At 40.5% G+C, this 23,396-nt stretch overlaps 1 protein-coding gene across 1 annotated transcript in view; it reads right to left on the minus strand.

Annotated features, from left to right (window-relative positions):
• The window catches only part of HSF2BP (heat shock transcription factor 2 binding protein), a 35,836-nt gene extending 12,555 nt beyond the window's left edge, over positions 1-23,281 (minus strand). The window contains exons 1-6 of the mRNA XM_086608404.1: positions 23,246-23,281; positions 20,725-20,875; positions 15,809-15,912; positions 11,462-11,611; positions 7,153-7,291; positions 4,872-4,989 (exon numbers count right to left, since the gene is read on the minus strand). Coding sequence (XP_086464530.1) covers positions 4,872-4,989; positions 7,153-7,291; positions 11,462-11,611; positions 15,809-15,912; positions 20,725-20,875; positions 23,246-23,281 — 698 coding nt within the window. The remainder of the gene's footprint in view (positions 1-4,871; positions 4,990-7,152; positions 7,292-11,461; positions 11,612-15,808; positions 15,913-20,724; positions 20,876-23,245) is intronic.
• Positions 23,282-23,396: the final 115 nt, after the last annotated feature.

The raw sequence follows: 23,396 nt of genomic DNA on the forward strand, positions 1-23,396 counted from the left end.
ATGAAGCAGGGCTCTTCCAACGTTTAAGGAACATGTCATCGTACCCATTCACAGTGGGGTGCTGGGTTGCACACAAACCAATTACAGAGAAATGGGAACAGGCTGGAATGTTCCCCTCCATTCTGGGGCCAGCTTGGTGGCTCCTGCCTCGCATGACTGCGATAAACCTGTGCGTCACAGCACTGCCACCATTTCCAAACACAAGGGAAATAATATTATTCTGAATGGACTTCACACCTCGCATCCTATTCTCAAACGAGTTCTCATGGCTTAAGCTACTATGCCACCAGCGGACTTTCACACAGTCTCCATGCATACCTTCAGAAAGCAGGAAAGGAAAGTAAGCCACTGCAGACTAAACTGAGTTGTAAGAGGCACAACTTAATATATTATGTGCTGCACCACTGTGAGTTTGCTCACCTAGGCTTGTAAGCAGTAGGAAGAAAAAATAGTATATTATTAAATCTGCTGCATCAGTGGCCACTGACAAGCAGTGAGGGGTGCTGTGGAACTGAAATTGCAGCTTGTAAAGCCTGTAAAATGCTTTTTTTCAAACAGCATCTGCAGCTTTTACTTGACTTCCAGAACCCAAGCCCTGACAAAGCAGCACAGCCATAATTACCTATAATCAGCTAGAATGAAAACGATCAATAAAACAGTACCTTATAATGGAAAGCGTTAACGTTTCTTGACAACGCCTTTCATCCTTAATCTGTTTGACATTTGCAGTTAGAAATAAAGTGATGTAAAAAGTTACTGCTATGCTTTTACTCTTATTACACTTTGCTTTGTGCAGACAAAAGTGACTGGTGGTGGTGATCCAGGGATCACCAGTGCTGTGGTTTTGGAGTGTCAGAAGATGACATAACCCATCTCACAAGCCAATGTAGTAGCATATTATTACCAGTTAAACACACTCACCCGAGCACAACATAGAAGCATTTCCAGGCCCTTTATATCACCTTCACCTCTAGTACTCGCATATTCTAATAAGTATTTTTTGCAATAATTATTGCAAAAGTGCTTATTGAAGCAAACCTGACACAATTACTGGATAAACAATACTTTTGTTTCTTTTGTGTTTTTGTTTTCTTTTTTAAACATGGAAGCTTTCTAATTATGCACTTCATAGTCTTCCTACTTAGGCAAGCCAAATTTAATTAACATCTTGTACTACTATATCTGTCAATGCTTGCTTTAAAATCTAGAAATAAAAGCAAAGCTAAAGCCCCTTCTTGTCTGAGTAATACAAGGGATTAGTTCATAAAATGCACCAATACATACTAAAGCACGTATTTTTACTGGTTACTTTCAACTGCTACACCAGCAAGGTTTAAGATTCCTAAAAATGTAACTATAACTATGAACAATTGAGTAAATGTTTATTGACTAACAATTACAAGTGTTGAACAAACCCTATACCAATGAGAAGAAAACCTGAAGTCTTTCACACCGCTGTTGTTTCAGAAAAGCACAGGCACCCACAAGATTTCTGTCCCAGCACTCAGATACATGCCTTGGATATATTTATTACATACTCATAGACTACAACAGATATTGTAGCACTGCTAGAATAAATGACAGCTTTTCCCTCTGATTTTTTTATTTATATACCTGTAGAAATAAAACACAGGATTGGCAGAACTAGAAGAGGAAAAAGAATTCCTCTCTATCAGCTTGCTTTGTTTCATACTGCTGTGTGTAGAATTAGACTCATAGTTTCCCCTGATTTGTCACACAGTAAAGAAAAATATTTCCAAAAATAAAAGCTAGAAAAGAATTGTAAAACCTCAAAACTGAGCAAAGGACAAACATATGCTTGAAAACAATACGCCAATATTTTCTTTAACTGATTTTAAGTTGGTTATGTCCTTCCATGTAATACCATGGTGATGTTTTGAGAAAACCACATAACATTTCCAAAAAAACATACAGACATTTTCATCCATGAGGTACAGTTTTAAGAATGTGTCTGTATGTATGTATATGTATGTAAATGTTTATAATTACTCCAGAGTCTGTCTATACATAACTTTGAAATTTCACTACAATTTCTGCTGACTATCATATATCCTATCTCACAGTTGTCTTTCATTTTGTACTGTCATATGTTCCTTACAGAAGGGAGGAAAGAGAGTTCTTCTGATACATTTGCTTATGAAAGTGTTCGTTATTTGAGATTAACAAGCAGCTAAAACACCTTACAAGCAGAGAAAAATTAACAAAACAAAACAGACAAACAAAAAAAAGTCACCCCCAAACCCCTTCTTTGCTGGGCTGGGAGAATGGAAAATCTCCAAAAAAGACAGGAAAGAGATCTAGTGTCATGAAAGGCAAACTCAGAGGAAACATTTTGCACTAAAACATTTGAGCAAATTAGGATCCCTTGTTCCATGACAAGGCCATGAAGAAATCTCCTTTCTGGCATTTGCTCTAATGTCATAATACAGCAATGTTTTTATCAAATGGCAAGTTCAAAGCAAGAAAAAAAAATTGTGGGTTCTGTGGAACATCAGAAAACATTATCACTGCACTGAATTCAAGCTATTGTAACATATGCTTAACGTTTCTCACTTACCAAATACCTTGTGCAACCTCTTTTTCAGGCTTCACTCAATTAGTTAGCCTAAGAGGCTGGCCCCTGTCAAATCCCTAGCCATTTCATGGGATCATTTTATGGTTATTTTATCAGCATTACTGTATGGCATCCAAGTCTTCTGCAAAGCAGGCAGATTTTGAAATATAATTTTAAAAACACCCAAAACATCAATTCAAAAGGAAGGCCTTCAAATCCAATTACATTGTCCAATTACTTTAATACAACCTGAAGTTATCAAAAATAATCTATCTGGACCCACAGACCCACATCCACTTGAAATTCACAGCGCGTGTGTGTTTAGGAACACTTTCCTCTCCCTTGTCCTCTCAAAATAAAGTCCTCTTGTAATTTTTCTTTTCTGTACAGATTTCAAAACAGTATAGGTCCTCTTTTCATACTTTTTTTTTTTTATTATACACACGAAGGCACAAATTACCTTTTCTTTCTTAAGTTGAGATTCTTATACAAATCTTTTTTTACAAAAAAAAAACACTGTTGCAACAGTTAACTACCCCTATTTTGAGTGTCGACATTCGAGACCAACACTTGGGAATCACAGTAAATGACTGACATCGAAGTATCTAACCACTACTTAGAGCGTGGGCTATTCAGCCTCCCCCTCACTACCCAGTGGGGAAAGGCAAGCACCTTTGGGGGGCAACTAGTTCCCCCCAACACGGGCTGAGCAAGCAATCATCTGACACCACCATCTCTTTCCACTGACTGTGGGAAGAAGCCCAGACAGTTGGCAGACGCTTGACATCTAGCTTTCTGATAGCTGAAGCTAGACAAGATAAAACCTATCCAAAGTTAAGACTGAGCCTGATTCCACGCCGCTCACGTACAACCTGCCTAAACGCGTGTACGGACGCAGTCAAGTGACTGCGGCTGACAGGGTTGCTGTTTGTCAGCTAAGCTGTGACAGCTGGATTGCGTACGAGTTATGTGTGTGTCTCTGTGTGTGTGTTCCATTTACGAAAAAAACAGCACACAGGCTTAAGCCATCTTCATGAACGAATTAACCAGGTGCACAGGGTAAGTGTCCACAGCTTAGCGGATGAGCAAGTACTCATTAAGCCACAGTAATTTGCTTGGTCAAGGCCATATATCCTCAGCCTGCAACAGTTCTGAGAAAAAGGCAAAGACAATAGTTTATTTAATCTCTCCATCAGCTGGAAAGTACAACTTTTCCAGCATCTGAACTGTGTAACATGCCCTTTTCTTTACAACGCTGTATCACAAGGTCCCGTTATAGGCATTACCTTTTAAAAACATAAGAGCATGGTGCTTCAGGCTACGAAGTAGCATAAACTAATTTAATTTTTGCTCTTAGCAGATACCTAACTCACTTTCTTCACTCAGCAGATGTAGCATTTTACAGTCTTCATATTGGAAGGGAATATATACAAGTGCACATTTCCCACATCCTCTCTGTTTTAAAATCTGACCTCACACCTGCCTTATCTGACCCTCAACTCACAACCCCCTCCTAAGTATTCCACCTGGAATACTGTGTTCAGCTCTAGAGGCCCCAGCACAAGAAGGACATGGAGCTGCTGAAGCGGGTTCAGAGGAGGGCCACGAAGATGATTCGAGGGATGGAACACATCTGCTATGAAGACAGGCTGAAAGAGTTGGGACTGTTCAGCCTGGAGAAGAGAAGGCTCTGGAGTGATCTTACCGAAGCCTTCCAGTACTTAAAGGGGGCCTACAGGAAAGCTGGAGAAGGGCTTTTTACAAGGGTGTGTAGTGATAGGACAAGGGGCAATGGCTTTAAACTAAAAGAGAGCAGATTTAGATTAGATCTAAGGAAGAATTTTTCTCTCTGAGGGTGGTGAGGCAGTGGAACAGGTTGCCCAGAGAAGTTGTAGATGTCCCATCCCTGGAAGTGTTCAAGGCCAGGTTGGATGAGGCTTTGGGCAACCTGGTGTAGTGGAGGGTGTCCCTGCCCATGGCAGGGGGGTTGGAACTAGATGATCTTTGAGGTCCCTTCCAACCCAAACCATTCTATGATTCTATGATTCTACCCCTGCTCATCTCTATAATATTATGGTGCTTAAGAGGCTTCTGAAGAGACACAAAACCTGAATGAAACTAGACTTCTAGCCAAGTTTGGTATATCTGCAAGAAACGCTGTGAAAAGAGTTTTAAAAAATTCTGTTTCCTCTCCAGGAAAGGAAATAATGGGAGACAGGGAAAACTGCTGTCATCACTGTGACTTACACTGTAAGATAATGCATTTCATTTGAAAGAAAAAAAAAAGTCATCATACACTTTAAATTTGGTACAGAGTCCCGGCTTCATGTCTCCCAGGAGGTGCATCATTGTGTTCAGTAATTCACAACTTGAACTAACCAAGAACTCACGGCCACATGCCCGCGCAGCCACATCTGTGAGAGAACAGAAAACATCACAATAAAAAACATGTTTCAGATAAAAGTTTATGCTAACTATCAGGACCACTAAAAAGATATATCAGCTGTGAAGAATGAACTATGGCATCTATATAAACTTCAAACTATAATAATCTACATAGCAAATACTGAAGCAGTAAATTATACTGGTCAAACTCCTTCATAATTCTACTTTGGTAATTAAAATATTTATCCAGGGTGCCCAGTATCCATATAGTAACTCTGAATTATGAAACAAAAGGTTGGATTTGTCTGCAAATACTGTGGCACTGAAGCAAAGCTGACCATTATAGGTCCCACTTTAAAGAAATTAGATTGCTGATTGCTTTACAATTGCTCAATCCAATATACTGGGCACGTTACACAACCAAAACTCTTGTGGATGACTACTCAAAAGCTCTTTTCCTACCTTTCTGCAAGCACTGTGTTATTCACAAACCAAAAGGCAAAAATATTTCCAAAGACTACTGTTCCAAAGCAGACTTTCCCTTAATATTTCCCATTATGCTTGCCCCATACTTTAGGGTATCCTTATGTGCAAGGGGTATCTTCCAGCAACTCGAGCTTCTTTGTACTGTGCACCTGGCCAAGCCTCCTCCAAATGCGTGAAGCACGGTGTATGTAACTAGTGAGAGAACCTAGCTCCCTGGCCTCCCATTCAGGGGAAGTTTGGGGATCTGCTGCATGACAAAGTTCTTCCATTTCCATGCAGTCTCAGGTTCTCTCTCCCATGCAGGTACACCATGATGCCTTTTTTAATCTCAGAATAAGCAGAGGCACTACGGACACAGCACATAACTGGGCAGTTACTGCAATGTTTTTGCACGCTGGGCTGTGCTAAGACTGCACTGAAAACTTCTGTTCTGGTGTTTTCTAACTTCTAGATACTTGGCACTTCTTGACCTCCTCAGTGTTCTTTTAATATAGCTCTCTAGTGCAATACTACTTTACAGCGTAACTAGGAGGACTAAACTGGTACCTTCTACGTCATTCGTCTGACTGTACCCTTTATCACATTTGAGTTTCAGCAACCTCTTTCCCAAATTACAGAGACAAAGAGAGAAATCTTGGGACTATCAAATTCACTGGCAAAACTTCTATCAGCAGTGAAGCACGATTTTGTTCCACCATCCTGATTCCTCCTGACGTAGAACCCCAACAATCCCCACTCTCTCAAGCCTTTAAACATTTCCTTTGTTCAAACTTTACTTTTGCTATGCTTTTGGGTTTGAGTTTTGGTTTGGTTTTTTTTGTTTTGGTTTGGTTTTTTTTCAGTGAAGCAACTGGAGAGAACTGAATCCTGCCTTGGCATAATGCTTCACATGCTGGTTTTTACGTCAAAACCTTTAATGGCACCACAACACCTAAAATCATACATTCAAAAAAGCTGTTAATACAAGATTCACTTAGTTGTATAAATACCCACTATTTCATCTTGTCTTGCATCATGTCATTAACTAGTGTCATTTTGACAGTTGCACGGCTTCACAAAAATGCAGATGACGTATCAACCCCATTTCTCATAACCTTCCAAGCCAAAGACAGCCATACTAAGACAGATCTGTGACTTTCTACTTATTTTCTGACTCTACAAAGAAATGTTTAGTATGCAAGTCAGGTTTATTACCTTTTACTTCTCTTAGCACTATGGACTCAGGACAGTGAAGGTGAGGTCCACCTGGCAGCAACAAAATTCTTAAGCAGTTTCAAAACGCTGAGCACATACCTTAAGATGGGGCCAATCTACTCGCGTCATCTGCAATTCATACATCTTGAAGACGTTAGCATTTTTGGTGATTCAGAAAGTAAACTGCTTGACATTTACAAACTAAGGTGAGCACACACAGCTAGTAAAATGGCCCTTATTTTACAGCAGACTGAAGGGAAGCGTTAGGGAATTTCAGAACTGAATGGCTTCTGCTCGTCTCATCCTTGACTATGTCACAGACAGTACAATCCCTCACAGAAGTGTCGATGACAAAATCTGCTAGAACTTCAAAAGACTAGGAAGTCACCTAAGATATCAACATTGACTAAACACCTGACTTTGAAAAGCTGTATTTGCAGCAGTACATATAAGGCAATACAGAAATTCCCAGTACCCATGGAATGCTATTCTGAGAGATAACATTAACTTACTTGTTACAATCCCTGCCAAAGCTAATACAAACTGATTCTCATCAGAATCCAAATCCTGCTGTTTAATGTCTTCACTTAATGACTTCGCAAAGCTCTCCATGGTCTGTGCAGTGATTGTGAAAAACTTTACTGCTTTACTCTGCAAGCGTGGAGGAGAAAAAAAAAAAAGCTTATAGACGCTACACCAACTACGGTTATTAGATGCTACAGTAACACTGGACAATCTGCAAAATTACTAAAACATCCAGTCACTTCAAAAAAAATCCCAGAAAATAACAGGCATACAAAATGACATGTTTGATCCCCTGGCATTTGAAACCATTACCTCAGAACAACACGGGAAACTACTCAATGCTACATTTGTTTGTAAAACTTTATCATTGTGCGTTTATCTCCTAAACCCAAATAATACATATCAAACAGCAGAATTAATGCTTATTTTCAAAACCGAGGATATTATCTCTTCACTTTGCAATAGCTGCATCAAGCATTTCACGTTTACCTGGGCTACTCCAGCTGTTTATGTCAAAACTCTATCCAGCTGAAGACCAGAGAGTAACCTGATGTAGTGACTTGACATGAATTTCCTAAAAAAAATGAATGAAACAGCCAGGAAAAAAAAAAAAGCCGGATTCAATTGGATCTTAACAGAATTCAGGAATTACTCCTCAATACAGGATGGAGAACAACTGGCTAGGTAGACGTTCTTTAGAAAAGGAAACTAAGGTCTCTCCCTGGGTCACAGGCTGAATTCAAGTCAACAATGTCACTTGAGAAAGATGATCATCACACCAGAGTGTACAAACAGGAGCAGAGCCTGTACTTATGTTACACAATCTTTTCCCTTCAGCTGGAAGACTACTCCATTTGGGGTACCTCAATTGAAGAACCAGCCACTTGGTACAAAGCTCAGGGAAGGTCAAAGAGTCTGGTAAGAGGTGCAGTCAGAGCCCGCAAAGAAGGATACAGAGAACTGTTTCTGTTTATTAATAACTCTGACCTGTAAAATATTGATGTAACACTATCTTCCACAAAGGATGCTGGATTTCGTACCAAAAATAGCATAGCAGAGAGCCCATAATGCCAGGTTTCCCAGTGTCTTTAATAATTTTGCCAACCGTTTCATGAAACAGCTGAAAATTTTAGTCATTCCTGGCAGCGACCCAATGGGATAACCCAAGAAACACCTGAACTTTCATTCCTCTTGCAAAGTGACTGAAAATTTTAGTATTTTGCCAAAACTAGTGCTTTCACAGTATGTGCAAAGCTATTGGTAACGTTTATTAATTCCTCCACTGCTGTACATTCACCACAAAGACGCGCAGTTCCGGTGGGGTGATTCCAGCAACAGGACGTAAAAAGCAGGGTCAGCCAATACTCAGTATCTCCACAAACGATACTGTGGTCCCAGAGTAACAGGAATTAAGAGATTGTGGGGAAAGAGAATGGAAAAAAAGTGCACTTCTGCAAGCGCTGCTGGATGTACTTCATATACTTCTGTGGATGCCACACCTCAAAGATGGCAATTTTAACACAAGCAGCGGCTGTAGTTCAAGAAGCAGAGGGCGGGAGAGAATGAAGAAAGCCTCTACTATGGCAGACTAGGATAAGTTATTACGCAAAAATGTGTTCACATGGGAACATAACAGAGTACTAAGCAAACGGAGTAGTTGGTATGTTGCGCAGAGAACAAGCAAAATCCTCTATTTGCCAGTCTCTTGAGGTGCTGCTGTTGTCTTCTCTGCTGAACCTTCTTTCCAAATAGCCATTAATTAACTAGCAGTGAGGTCTGAGGAGCTGGAGCAGGGACCAATCAGGTTTATAAATAGCAAACATCACATACGCTGCACAGTGCCTTATTAGCTTAAGAGAGTTTTCATGGACTGAAGAATGTCTCACCCACAGACACTGAGATAAGGACAGTTGTGAGAGAAGCCTCTAAGGATCTTCAGCTCAGATGGTGCAATGAACCCTTTGCTGTCCGAGTAACTCCTGTGTGAAAACATCAGTTAACGTGCAAAATTGCTGCCGTAAAATATAAAGCTGGCTGTCACCACAGCAGATAACTGAAGTAGCAGACCATCTTGTGGGATCCAAAACTTGTCATGTTGGAGCAAGTCTTGATGTTGTTCTGAAATCAAACCTTCAGTTTGCATTTCCATGTGAGCGCCCTGACATGCGGATATCAAGGTTTTTTTGAGATATCTAAAACAATCTCATGGGAATTAATTTACTACTTTTTTGGCTACATGCAAGTAGTCATCCTCGAAAACTTTCTCTCAGGCTGCTTCTCTGGATGTCTCTGTCCCACTACCTTGAAAACTACTTGTGTTACATTTCAAATTTGCTGCTCAAGTTTTGACTTTCCCAGCCCACGTGGACATGAATGGTATATTGGTCCCAAACATCATTTCAGTCAACCTGCATTACAGAACCGTATGAAAGACCTACTTCTATACCTGTGCAAAGACTGAAAAAAGCTTGAGCATTATTCCCTAAGGCACGAAATGATTTTGAAATGATGCCACTCTCCCCACATGTTTAAATATAAGCAACAGTTTTAAAGCACTCTTGATGTTCTTATACATTTCTGTAGTTCATAACACCTTCTCAGAGAAGGGAGAAAGATGCTACAAGCTACACAACTTGTCCAAAAACAACCCAAACCAAAAACTTTGGATGGCAAATGTCCATCATCTTTTAATAAACTGACTCATTGCCAGTTGTAATCTGTGGTTGATGCAATGCCATACAACCCATTTATGTTTTTCCTAGTATTGTTGCAAACCCAGGCATGTTTCTTATCATGTTATGTGCACTATCACAAGAAAATGATGCCCAAAAATATTACTATGACCTTCACCAGAAATATAGCAATTCAATGGGCTCTAACGACCGCTGGGAATGACTATAGTGGACGTACTCTGCATTTCAAACAAACCTAGAAACAAAATATTGCATCTTCACAATGGGCTTTTAACTCTTATACAAATCATCAGGTATTGGTTTTGTTTTTACTTAATTCTACGTTATTTTGATACTTAAGACTGTTTTCAACAAGGCTTCTACTAATTTTACTCTCATCTAGTAGAAACACGGTCATTTTCATCACTGCTAGCGTTTTGTTTGTGGGAAACATATCGATTCAACACCGTTCCACAAGTCAAATAACAATGGCTAGTCATTAAATATTGTCAACTCTTACTTATAAGCTGTTCTGAAAATACAGAATGTAGTTTTATACTGTTTTTGTTGCTATGTGAGGGCTTTGTAGTACTTGCCTGTCTGTCTTTTATTTTAAGTGCTTTATACAGTGTTTTTACAGACTTTTTTTTCCCTTAGTAACTGATGCTGCTTGGATCCTGAATCATCATCAGAAGTTATCACTGAAAAGTATCACTGTATATCTTTCTAATATCCAATATAAAGTTCTAATTGTATTTTGGTGCACCCAAACTGAAAAACCTCTCACAAATGCACGAGTTTACCACTTACTATAATGAACTAATCCTGTTCACTCAGCTGTTCATCATGCTGCTGGAAAAAAAAAAAAAAATCAAGCCAGAAGAAACTGTGGCATCAGTTCACTCAGATTAAATACAACAATTCCTTCTCATGTTGGCTGTGACAAGACTGAAAATCATATTTTTAATCAGGCTTGTTCCTCTGATCCCTCCTAATCCCATCAGCAGCACTTGGCAGTGGTAGTTGTAATATTACTACTGTCTTTAACTGTTGTTTTTGGGGTTTTTTTTCAAATAAGCTACCTGTCCACATTTAACACTGAAAATTTAATAAGATTCACTAGAGTCAAAGCAGCTAGGCTCTCTAAATTTCCAAGACTCATGCAAATATTAACGCAGCACAAAGATTTAAAGGAGTTGAGAATTAATGGATCTATCTTCCTTCCATGGAAATAGCTCCTCCAAGTTTCCTACCGGCATGGGAACTGCTGCAAGAGCCAAGAATTCTTTTCTTCTTCTGCTAGCTTTCAAAGATATTTACATTGTGCTAGCTGTACCCTTGCTTCCAGTTTAACTGTGTGTGGTGGAAAACAGGTAATCCTTGTCTGGTAACACAAAAATTAATTACTGCATTTATTCCTAGCCTGCTTCATACCATTTTACAGTTCCTACACTTCTTAAATAAGCACGGATGGTTCCCAAAGAATATACAACTCAGAAAACACTTTTGCTGTCCAATTAGTTTCTGAAATATATCCTTATATTAAAATGTGTTTTAGAGCAGGATCCTTATTTTAAAGGCCTAACAGCATTACCACTGGTAAGTATTCACCTGCCATACTTACTCCTCCTAGAATGGTTTTAACAGCTTCCTCATTGCCAGATACACCCCACAACAACGTACACACCGCTGCACCCATTTCTGTGCAATACTCTGCTTGCTGCAGGAGCTGCTGCTTGGCCTCATTCAGCTGCTGGCGGAGGTCTAGCTTCTCCTGAAATAGTGTAAGGAAATTTTGGTTGCACTTCATATCAGCCAAATCACATTTCTAGGCTAAGGGACAGAACAAGAAACAACAAACGTCACGGTCATATATGAAATGGAGAAGGGGTGGGGAGGGTGGCACACTGACAGCAGTTGCAGACAAATACCTTCTCTCCTGAGCTCCATCTAAGTAGTAAGTACATCGTGGAGGCTGACAGTAACCAGAAGCCTGCCACAAGGTCAGACCAAGTGACACACCGAGACTGAGTGGCACCTAGAGAAGTCTGATAGGAGACTCTACTCCTCCCAAGCAAATAGCTACATGTCTCTTCAAGAGAGAAGGGATTTCAGCATCAGAGGTCAGCCTTTCCAGGCACCTTACAAAAGATACTGGAAACATCTTATAGGAAGGGAGGGTTGTTTTGTTTTTCAAAACAGACTTCTGCCTTAGCCAACGTGGTAGAGTTGCAGGATATCTAGCGTAAAAACTGTTGGTTCTTCCAACTTTTTTCTAGTGGTATATTCTTGATCAGCTGTGGCAAAGTAAGACAGTCCCTGGAAAAACACAACTAAGCTTTGACGTTTGGAGGGCCTTTTCTACCAAGAAAGCCTAGACACCATTGTGCACCCAACACCTAAGTGAGCTGCTCAGTGGTCCTTGCCACAAAGCATACATAGAGAACAGAACAATCCAACACGACCAGGGCACAATTTCAATTTGGCAGTACTTTTTTCTGATCATATGGGAAGTTGTCCAGAAGAATACCATGAAATTAGGAATGATTCTAGATCTCACTGACTTCCTACCAACTGACACAGAGGTAGTGAAGCCACTGCACTTCTCAGCTCAAAGCCAGTGCGGACAGTGAGATGAGGGCAGGGATACTGCAGTCTGTGGTCTCTCAGGGCGGATGGGGGCTCCTTGCCAGCTCTGAGTAGGGTGGTAGTAGACAGTGCTGCAGGGAAAGATAAAGGCCAGTCAAGAACAGTGATGCTAACTCAAGTATTGAGAGAGAGAGACAGAGAGAAAAATTCACAGATCACACTGTGTCAAAAGAACAGAAGGATCTTGTTCTGCCCATGTTGTGGACATGAGATTTTCAGATTCCCTGCAGAAAATGCCCTCCTCAGCCCAGCCTCCACTGTGTGTTTAGCTATCAGGATGAAGTATGGGGAAATTATAAGCAATCTTTTCTATGTCAATTTTGGAAGCAAGTAAACAGAACAAAACTTTCAACCATGTATTCCAATCAAGATTTTAAAATAAGTACTTTGTCATTTTTTGGGTTCACCTCAATGTTTCATGTTGAGGGTTTGGAAACAATGGAAACAAACTCATCCGAAAATTTACATAACATGACTATCAACCAGTATAAAGCTGGTTGTACTCTGTTTGTCATCAATTATCTACCTAGCCTCCTGTATCACACCTGACAGTCTGATTTGCATTGCTTTATCATGCTGCTAATGGAACACACAAGCTAGGATTTGTAAAGTTCAAATTAAATTTGGCAATTAGATTTCTGCACGCATTTACTCTCTGGAGTCTCTTTCACCTTATAGTTTAATATATGCAAAAGACAGACACTTGCTGCTGATTCCCTAGGCATAGCAGTCCCAGGAGAAGTCTCTTATTTATTAACATTTCGATAATTTTCAAGTAAGTTAACCAAATTTTATCTTTTACGTAACTCACAGTCAGACCTATCAGCTCCTCTGCCACCACGTCCATCAACAAAATGTCCACAGGCATCTTCCCATCTAACCCCTATATTGTTCCTGATTTTTTTTTCTGCACTGCCCTTGTCTCAGGAAAATGTATTTTTTAATACATTTTATCTGCATTTTGCATTTGGATGCTAATACTGAATAGTGAGACATAAAACTCTAATACTAAAGCTAGATCCCCCAACAAGGACACAAAGCCAACACAAGAAATGCCAGAATTTTTAATAGATCAAAAACAACATCAGAACAAAGACACGAAGCAAGGAGGAAAACAAAATAGTACATTCAAGAGCTAGGAAAATAAACAGACTCTGCAAAAGCAAATAACCTAGCTGGAAGCAACGGTCCTGAGAGTTCACATCATGAAGCAATCGCTGTGCTATGCAACACCACCATCTTCAGGAAGGGGTCAAGGCACAAGAATAAAGCAATGCTTAAGCACACAACCATGGAAAGACAGACAAAGAAGTCATTAGCCAAGAATAACGTGCACTTCAAGTTTTTCTCAGGTTCAGAAAGCACAGCAATTCTCTATCAGTGATACAGAACTGAACAGAAATTTTGGAATGCAAAATGTTGATTTATGATCCCGTAGGAAAAGGACACTGCTCAACTAGAAAATGCGTTTATTTTATGCTTATTTAAGTGAATCATTTCCTTTTCCTTCAGAAAATAAATACATAGAAACTAATTCAGAAACTATATGCAAGGATGTCTATAGCAGGACAGCGATCAAATGAAAAACACCAGGCAAAGTGATTAAAAAAAAAAAAATCACACATATACATGCACCATCTTCTTTTATCCCAAAGAGCTAAAGGATTTCACAACGTACATAGGCAAAATCCACTCAGGCAAATACACGTTTGTGGTGTGTAACAGAAGCCATTTAGACAACCAGTGTACACTGTACAACAGCAAAGACATGAAGAGAACAGGCTTGATCAGGAACACCAAGACAACAACTACTCTTAATAAAGCACCCATGTTTTAAGTAAAATTTTCATCCAAAAGAAATCACAAACCTAAACCACCTGCCATTTATTTTGTAACATTAACATGAATAAAGGGTGGGACTCGCTTCATTAATATCTAAAGCAGCAACATTAAATCTTACAGAGATTTCATCCTGGATTCTTATACAACTAAAGACCTGGGTGCACAGCAAAACTAAACAAGTATCTATTGCTGAACTGCAACAGCTATCCCAAAAAATACTTATTTTGAAGTAAGAAGTATCCAGGTAGACAACTATTCCATCATACTTTACATTCATACCAAACTTTATTCCAGAATGACTTTTCCACGCAGATGTGCTCTAAAACTGCATGTCTGAATTCTTCATTTATTCCTTTTCAAAAATGAAGTAATTTCTGTAGATTCATCTGTCTTTTTGCAATCCCAAGGCTGGCAGATGCTAACTCTAGAACCCTAACAAAGTGAGCTTCTGCTGATGACTGAAGATAGCTATCAGCTCCAAGGAAATGAACTTTTACAGCAAATAATCACAACTGATTCTCTCACATCCCTCTCAAAAATTAAGCCACTAGCCTGTGTGATCCTATTTGAACCCCAACAGCTTCACGGAAGACCCACAGTCTGAGAAGTCACGCTCTTTGCTACTCCTTCATTGTTAAAAATCTCTCCTCTCATAATCACTAAATACAATATTGACAGAGCAAAAGGAGCCCTGTAATCGTGCTTTGACTCACAGCTGTAGGTGGCGATCGGATCAGTAGGCGCATCGAGAAAGACCATTAAAACTAAACCAAGGTGCATGGCTTACAGCAAGTGAAAAGAGAAGCCGGTTTCATTTCGTACGTTGTGTTGCTCATATCACCTTCTAGTGGTCTCTTTGAAAATACGTTATAGTTACATTGAACTCAAAAGAACTGATTCCGCAAAGGACCTTTCGATGTCAGCTACACCACCATCTTCCCAAATACCCAATGTTTTACTTAAATGTGTTAACATAAATAAAACGCTAACGTTTGATTTTTTTAACCTTACATAGACCAAAATGAACCCTGCCAAGAAGCCTGGAATGCAGCCCCATACAACCACACCTCACACAGTATGGAAGTTAGACGGATCCATGCAGCTATGAAGGACTTACATACGTAAGCGGGAGACCGACTGTCCGTTGTACCTCTATTTGTACATATTGAACACTTTTTGGTACTGCATGGTATTATATTTTCTGTAGTTATAATACTGACCCTTTAGCTCTCTAAGTATCAATGGGAAAAAAACATCAGTTAAGAACTGAGTGAGTGGCTGTGAGGAGTTTAGTTGCCAGAATGGTCTAAACCACGACATACAGGTAACTTACTCATCACCTGACTGTATGAATAGAAACCCCAGATTATTTTTCCAGCTGAGCATGTATTTTGTAACAGGAATATGAAAAACTGATCATTAATCCTTTTGTTATTAAAACTCAAGTATACAGATACGAATATTTCGAAAGCAAATATACCTTCTTCTCTCTCATGCAATCTGCCTGGGCTGTTTCCAGACGGGCTCTGAAGTGTTCACAATCCATCTTCAGCTGCTCGATTTCCTCCTCCTTTTTCTCCGTGTCTGTCAGAGGATAAATCAGATAAACAAAGTATTAAGTTATGACCAACTTTAGGCTTGCACTAAAAAGAACCCACGAAGTGCAACATCAATGAGGTGCTTAAAATATTTGCTTGTGTTAGACCACCTCCTCGTGGCTAAGCTGGTGTATCGCAATTTGCCACTTTTCAACATTTCTTACAAAAAAAAATAAATGTACACGATGTTTCTGATTTAAAACAGGGAAAGACTTAAAGAATCACATCTAGCTGTTAAATACTGTGTGCCCATAAGAGATCAGTCTGGAACTGAGCTCCTCAGGGATTTTTAAAAATTCACTCATTTTCTACTTTCTTTGTTTATTTGTTTGATGACGATTTTCCTATCTACTATCTTTGAAATTCAATGAGTATAGTGAAAATCTAAGAAAAAGAATATCAAGATCCATCAAAAGCGAGTGTTTTAATATATAATGTATATGCATATGAATAGTAAGACTGAAACACAACTACTCCAAACGTTTTACTGTTTATAAAATATTATAAGACATTATAAACTATTTAAACATGATGCCAGTGACAAGCAAATTTTATGATTCCCTTAAAAAATTAAATCTCTGATGTTATCAGAAATACATTCCAATTTAGACACTTTATTTTAGTGAGTGGAAACCAAGTTAAAAGTATTCTATTTGACAATCATAATGTCTGTTCCAAAAAATTCACTTTGAAGGATATTTTTAACAATTGTTGCATTTTGTGTTTTACTTTAAAAAACATAGTTCTGGATGCTTCGTATTTATACTGAAAAAAAGGAAACACATTAAAGTAATTCCAAAAAATAATGTCCAAAAAGCATCTACTGTAACCTTGGTTAGCTTAAAAAACAACCTACACTCCACTTTGAGGGCCATAACCTTGATCCTGAGTAGGGTCTACAGCTTAACACATTTCAAACAGTTCCTCTTACATATGGTCAATATTTTTGAATGTATTTACCAAAGAGCATATCCAATTCAACTTAATGATAATACCATCAAAAAAACAGTCCTTACTATCCAAAAAGCTTGGATTCTGGGATTATTTAGTAATTCTAAATTATTTGGAAATAAATTCCTTTCTTTTTTGGTCCTAATTGACAAAAAGTTATCATCTCAAATACAGACACATTGCTTTGAGTAGCAGGTATAAAAGAATACAATCTAGCCACAGCTTTTCCAAAGAGGTGGAACATGTTTCCACTCAGCCCTTCCTTGACTCTAAGCCATCAACACTAAGACTTTTTAACACAAAACAAAGAGGCAAAGCAAGGGTCCACTCCTAGGAAACACATGTCAGGGCATGCTCTTCAAGCATTCAGTTCTTTTCAAACTGCAATCCAAAGGAAAAGAATGAAGCAGGGAATGGATTAATTGAGTTTTTGAGGAATAACTCTGGTGAGTGGTAGGGAACTTACTTTCCTTCTGTTAAGTACAGAAAATTTAGTCCCATGGACCTATTACTACGTGCATGTTAGTCTTAAGTACTTGACAGAAAGATATCTTGAGCCAGAGCAGGGCACATTCTGCTTATCAATGGCAGACCAAGAACCTGTTTATCCTTGCCAGGTAAGTACATCCAAGTGGAACCCAACTCTCAGTGAAAATCTCTCTTGCTGCAAGGAAACAAGCTCTCCTGAACAAGAATAATCACTTCCAGCCTTTGAGAGGATGGATCCACCCTGAACCCAGTATCGGCACAGCCACACAAAGACGCCACATCCTTCAACACTAGACTTCAAAAGTCCTGGGACCAAAACTGAGCCAAGAGTATTTACTGATCGTTAATACAATGCTACCTGTATCTTTTGAAGTCCTCCAGATAAAAGATGGATATGTCAACATCCTTTAAGGTATTACAATGTTTCATATCAAGGGAAACTACGCCTAGGTCCATTCTAGAGGGAAAAAATGGGCAAGGTTGGAAGCTGATGAAGACAGATCTACTTCTAGCTGTGTCTCATTCCTGGAAACTCCCCTCATTATGTCCAGACAGCTCTCCCAGCTGTGCACGCCTTTGCTCTGAGGAGAATTCAAGGCTGCATGCACCAGTCCTGACATCTGACAGCCTCTTGACACACAGCAGCAGCAATCTTCGTGACACCAAAGACTGCAGCTGAGCTTCTCACTCTGCACACCATGGTCCTGGGCAGAACACAGGGAAGCCCAACAGGTTCTCCCACTGGCTGCAAGTCCCAACCCTCTGGTAAGAAAGTTCCTTCCCTCTTGACACTAAAAATCTTGAGGCTCAGACTGTCTACCTCCACCAAGTAAAGAAGAACCTTTCGCTGTCAACTTGGATATGCAAGAAATATTAAATGGCATCCTTACACAAACAGGAAATATATGACTTTACACCTGTAGTGGTGAATTGGATTCTTGGAAGAAGTGGCATTTGCCCCTGAGAGAGACAGGAGACTCAAAAGCAGAACAAGACAACAGGCACAAGGAAAGACGAGGAGGCCCACACTTCAGGCCTTTTCAGGTGAGCTCATTCTCTTCCATGCTGTAAGTCACACCAGGAGATTTCCTGGACAAGAGATCTAATCTCAAAGGTCTGAGAGGTGGAGAAACGAATACAGTCACAACAAATGCCAACAAGTGATGGAATTTCAATTCTACTGATCCAAATGCTAGATCAACGTCAAATGCAATTTTTAACATGTCCCCAGTGGAACGAGTTCCACTAAACACATGCATAATACAGAAAATTTGTTGGAGCTATTTTTCTAAGATTTCTGGAGCCAAACACTCTTCCTGAGAGGGGCAGTAAAAACAAAATGGACCTTCGTTTTTGAAATGAACAATTACACTGGCAAAAACCTTAGTGAAGACCCTGACACGGCCCCAAAAATAGGTGTTGGTTGCATTGACTGTTATCAGCTCAGATCTCAGATACCACCTATGGGATGCTGCCATAGCAAATGGGTATTCCTATTGACCTAGGTATACAAGTGAAACATGCAGAGATCTCAAGGCTTCTCAGAGCTACTCAAGACTCCATCAGTCTCACAACTGAATGGGCCAGAGGTGTTGAAAGCCTCTGACTATAATCTGCACTTCTTGAGGAGCATACGAACCTGATAACCACTTCATGTTTACAACACCTAGAAAACTAAAATAGCTGATAAAAGTCTAGAGATGCACAAATCACCCATTAGGCTTCCATAAGAACACGAAAAAAACATCTCTAGTAGCTGCCAGGACTCCTGTAAGCTTCATACACCAACACCAAGAGACTGTATTTAGTAAACAACACCAGCGAGCTCAACACTTCGAGACTGAAGACTGCTTGTGTCCCTGTGATGTTCAATCTTTTGTGAACTGTATGCTCCAAAGCCTCCTTTCAGTCTACCTTATTGCATGCTGCAGAAGTAGGAGCAGATTGGAGTAGCAAAAATCACCACTTGACTTGTCCAGCTGTAGGGACAAACAATGGCAAGAACCTGAAAAATATTCAAGGACCTCATTAACTGCAAGAGAAATCTCCACTGCAAGGATACACTCAAGAGAGTTCAAAGGCTGACTCAGCTTCAAGTACTCCTCCAAAGGACCTAGAGTGCTGGTAGCCAGCAGAACATTTGAAAGAAAGACTTAAAATCCCCATGTTGATGCCGCAAACCTGCTGCTTGGAAAGCCCTGATAGTGTCTCCTTGGTGCCTGGCACAAGGACCATTAAGAAGGATCAGTGAGAGAAATCTTGAGACTGAGCACTGATAACAGTAGGTAAAACAAGGATCTGACTAGCTAAGGTTCTGGAACACTTAGTGCAACTGGAAACAGTCCTTGATGCCTTGCAGTAGCATAAAGAGAACACTTCCAGATCCTGCGCCACTTCTTATGACACGGATGATGTCTCGACTGGCAGCAGGAGAGGTGGCACAGTCTCCTTATCTCTGTTAGGATTTGATAGCACAGAAGAATCTTTCCGAGCAGTGGATCATTGAGGCAGCTGGAAGCTCTGCCCCAATATATTACGCAGCATTGGAGACAGGCCTTGAGGCTTTATCTTACTCTTTCTTAGGCAGCTGTTGCAAATTAACTTTCATTGAATCACTTTAAATTCTAGAAGAGATAACGATGCACGCTCTATAATCTGTCTCAGTGCTTGTCCCGTGTCTTTTCAGACAAAACTATCTCCTAGGAGAACAGAAGAACTGTAATGCTGCGTGTAAGCTACAGGCCCTACGGATGAAACTGACTCAGATTTGGTCCTGATGGCATGTTGGGAGCAGTGCAATTGTTGAAAAAATAATGCACAGAGAATCATAACACTGAAAAACTGGACTTTGGGAAGAGCAGTAAAAACACCTTTAACTGAAAGTCTTCAACTTTTTATTACGAATATTTATGGCAATAAAAGCATACAAACTGAAAAACAAGACAAGCTAAACACGACAATATTATCTCTTCCTTAAATTTAACTTTTTATCCACAGCTATTTACCACATTTTTTTTGCTGTGCATCTAAACTGACATTTGGAAAAACAGAATGCTTTTGCCTTTTCTCAAAGAGGAATCACATTTTTCCTGATACAGCTTCCCTTATTGACTGAACTAAGTATGTTTTTATCCATAATAAAATATTTTTAAAGATTAATTTGACATGTCTAATTATTTCTAATGCAGTTGGTAAATTTTGTCATTATAAACACATCAGTTTACTGAAGGGGTCATTGAACATCATAGTTTAATCTGGAATACCTCCACAAACTCTACAACTATTCATAGGGGCATGACAATTTGTTTTAAGTAGTTTTGACAGAAACTGTGATAGATTGTAACATGGTATTACTCACTTGATTCAAGAGCATCCAATTTCTGGAACGTCCCCAGGATATCCCCATTTAGTATTTTGGGTAAGAAATCCCGCAATTGCATAACCTCAGTTGTCAGTCTTTCCAAATCTCTCCTCCTAACTTTAACAAATTCCTCTTTGGTCTCAGTCTTCTGAAATAAGAAAAAAAACAGAACCAACTAACAACCAACCAAACCAACAAACAGCCAAAGACACTGATACAGCCTTGCAGTGCTCTTTGCTTGAATCCCTTATTCAAAAACACTCCTCTGTATTACATCATTTCAGAAATTCATAACCTTTGAAAAGAGAACTATCCAGTTAAGAACTAAACCCAAAAGCCTCTGACACACACTCTTTGATTGTAATCTAATTTTTGCCACTCTGACCTAAAGCAAATCATATTACCTCTCTGCATCTGTTTCTTCACCTAAAATGTGTGCAATGTACCTCAGAATGCCGTAAAAATTAAAATTCACATATTAAAGCACGAACAGCTACACATATGCCAAGGTACTGTTTCAAGAACATTATAAAGTACACAGTGTAACTCAGGTTTTTTAAGTAATTCAAATATCTGCAGGATCCTCAGTCACCTTGCTAAATTACAACAGCTCTCTTAGAGGAGATTGTATTTTTTCAAAAGAATTCATCTTTCATGAGGAGCAAAATTTACTTTCCACCCAGTACCCCATAAAAGTAATTTAATCCTAAGCTAAGGCAAAAAAAAACGTTTACCAGTTTCCTCTTGTGCCAAGCTATTCCTATAAAATAACTTTGATTCCACAGTCCAATAGAACGTCCATTAATTTTAAAATTTCTGTACCAAAACCACTCCTAAACTCCAATTTCCAATGTATGTATATGGGCACAGTGATGTACCTTAAAAAGGCTACCATATACACACAGACATAAGGAACATTTAACTTGCTTTGCCTAAAACATTCATCATCTAAAATGCTTTCACAAAGCTAAATGATAACATATCTTAGTACTGTTTTGCACTGCATTGAGAATGGTGCATAAAAAATTAGATCCTTTATGTATCACATCTCCTTCTTCCAGAGAGAAGAGGGTACTACAGAACAACACAAGAAACTATCTCCTAAAGGTAAAACCAAAACATTCTATCCCCACAGTCTTCTCAAGTCCAGTTGTAGAAGCCAAATCAAGACCATTATCGCTGGTACAGACAACGCTACCCTGGCATTGATATCCTTTCCAACCATTTCCTACAAGTCTCTCTTTTTGCTTCCCTACTTCCTCAGGTTAAATATTTCCTTTAATTTTTGCTTCCTACTCTCTTTCCCACCTCTCTTTCAAATCCAGATAGTTGTAGGAACAGAACAGGCCAGTTCCAGCTCTCCCAGTTCAGAGGCATCAGAGTCACAATAAAGATATGGAAAAAAGATTTTACTTTTAACTTGAATTGTATGCTCTAAGCTGCTTTTAGGAAGTGCTTATGGCAAAGTCAGTATGGCCAAGTACCACCACATTACATGATTCAAGAAAAACACAACTCATTTAGGTCTCACGGAAGCATGGAGCACACACATGGCAACAGGGCTCTGTAGAATACCATCTGCATGTCAGCAAATAGGAGGGAGAGACAATTCACTATTCCTCAAAATTATGGAGTGCAATTTGTTACAGGCATAAAAATGGCTCTATTCAGTAGCAGAAGCTAAATTCAAATAAATTACACTACTGATGTACCGAGATTGAGATAAGAAATATACAGCAAGGAGAAAACTCTCATTTATAGTTCCCACTGTCAGCACAGATCTTGGCAATACTGCAGTTCCAATAGACAAGTTTTATTTTCTCTGCTAAAGCAGCTACTCAACATTTCCCCTCACTATAGCAGTGCGCCAAAAGCAAATACAGACAGTGGAGGACAGCGGTTTTACGTCCAGCCCCTTACAGTAATGGCAGGTGACTGGATATAGGAAATTTGACTTCAGTTCTCACGGACCTCTTCCACAACGGCCAAGTTACTTAGCTGGGTGCCTTAGCTCACGACCTGCGCCATCTGAATCCCCTTTCCCCGCCTGGCAAGGGGCCGAAGCGGGCAGAGATCCCAGCTGGCGATCGACACGCAGCAGAGAAATCACAACCGGCCCCTTCTCCGCTCCCCGCCAGCCCAGGCGCCTCTGGCACCCCTCCGCACAGCCCTGGGCTGAGACCCTCTCGCCCTCGCCCACAGGCGCATTAACGAGCCAGCGCTGCGGGCAGGAGCCCACCCAAGCCGCCGCCACCGCGGCCTCGCACGGTAAAGCCCCCGGGGCCAAGGCTCGAACAGCTCCCCAGCGCTCGCCCTGCCCGGCGCTCTCCGTCCCCCGCCATCGCCCCCTCAGGGCCCCGCGAGGCCCAGCGGGCAGCACCCCCCCTCCTCTGGGCACCCGGCGCCCGCGGCGGAGCCTCCCCACACGCCGACCCCAGGGCAGGGACGGGCGGCCCCGCGGCCGGGCTGGGCCCGGTCCAGCCCGGCAGCCCCAGGCCGGGCGGGCCGCGCGCGCTACCTGCGCGTCGCCCGCGAGGCCGGCGCGACGCCACATGGCGCCAAGCCCCGCCGCCAGCCTCGTGCGAGGGAGTGACGCGGGAAGGGCGCGCCTCCATCGTCACGCCGCGTCATGGGCCACGCCCCTGACGGCAGCCCCTCCTCCCCCTGGC

Source organism: Tauraco erythrolophus, chromosome 1 (genome assembly GCF_009769465.1).
Source record: "Tauraco erythrolophus isolate bTauEry1 chromosome 1, bTauEry1.pri, whole genome shotgun sequence".
Taxonomy (NCBI): domain Eukaryota; kingdom Metazoa; phylum Chordata; class Aves; order Musophagiformes; family Musophagidae; genus Tauraco; species Tauraco erythrolophus.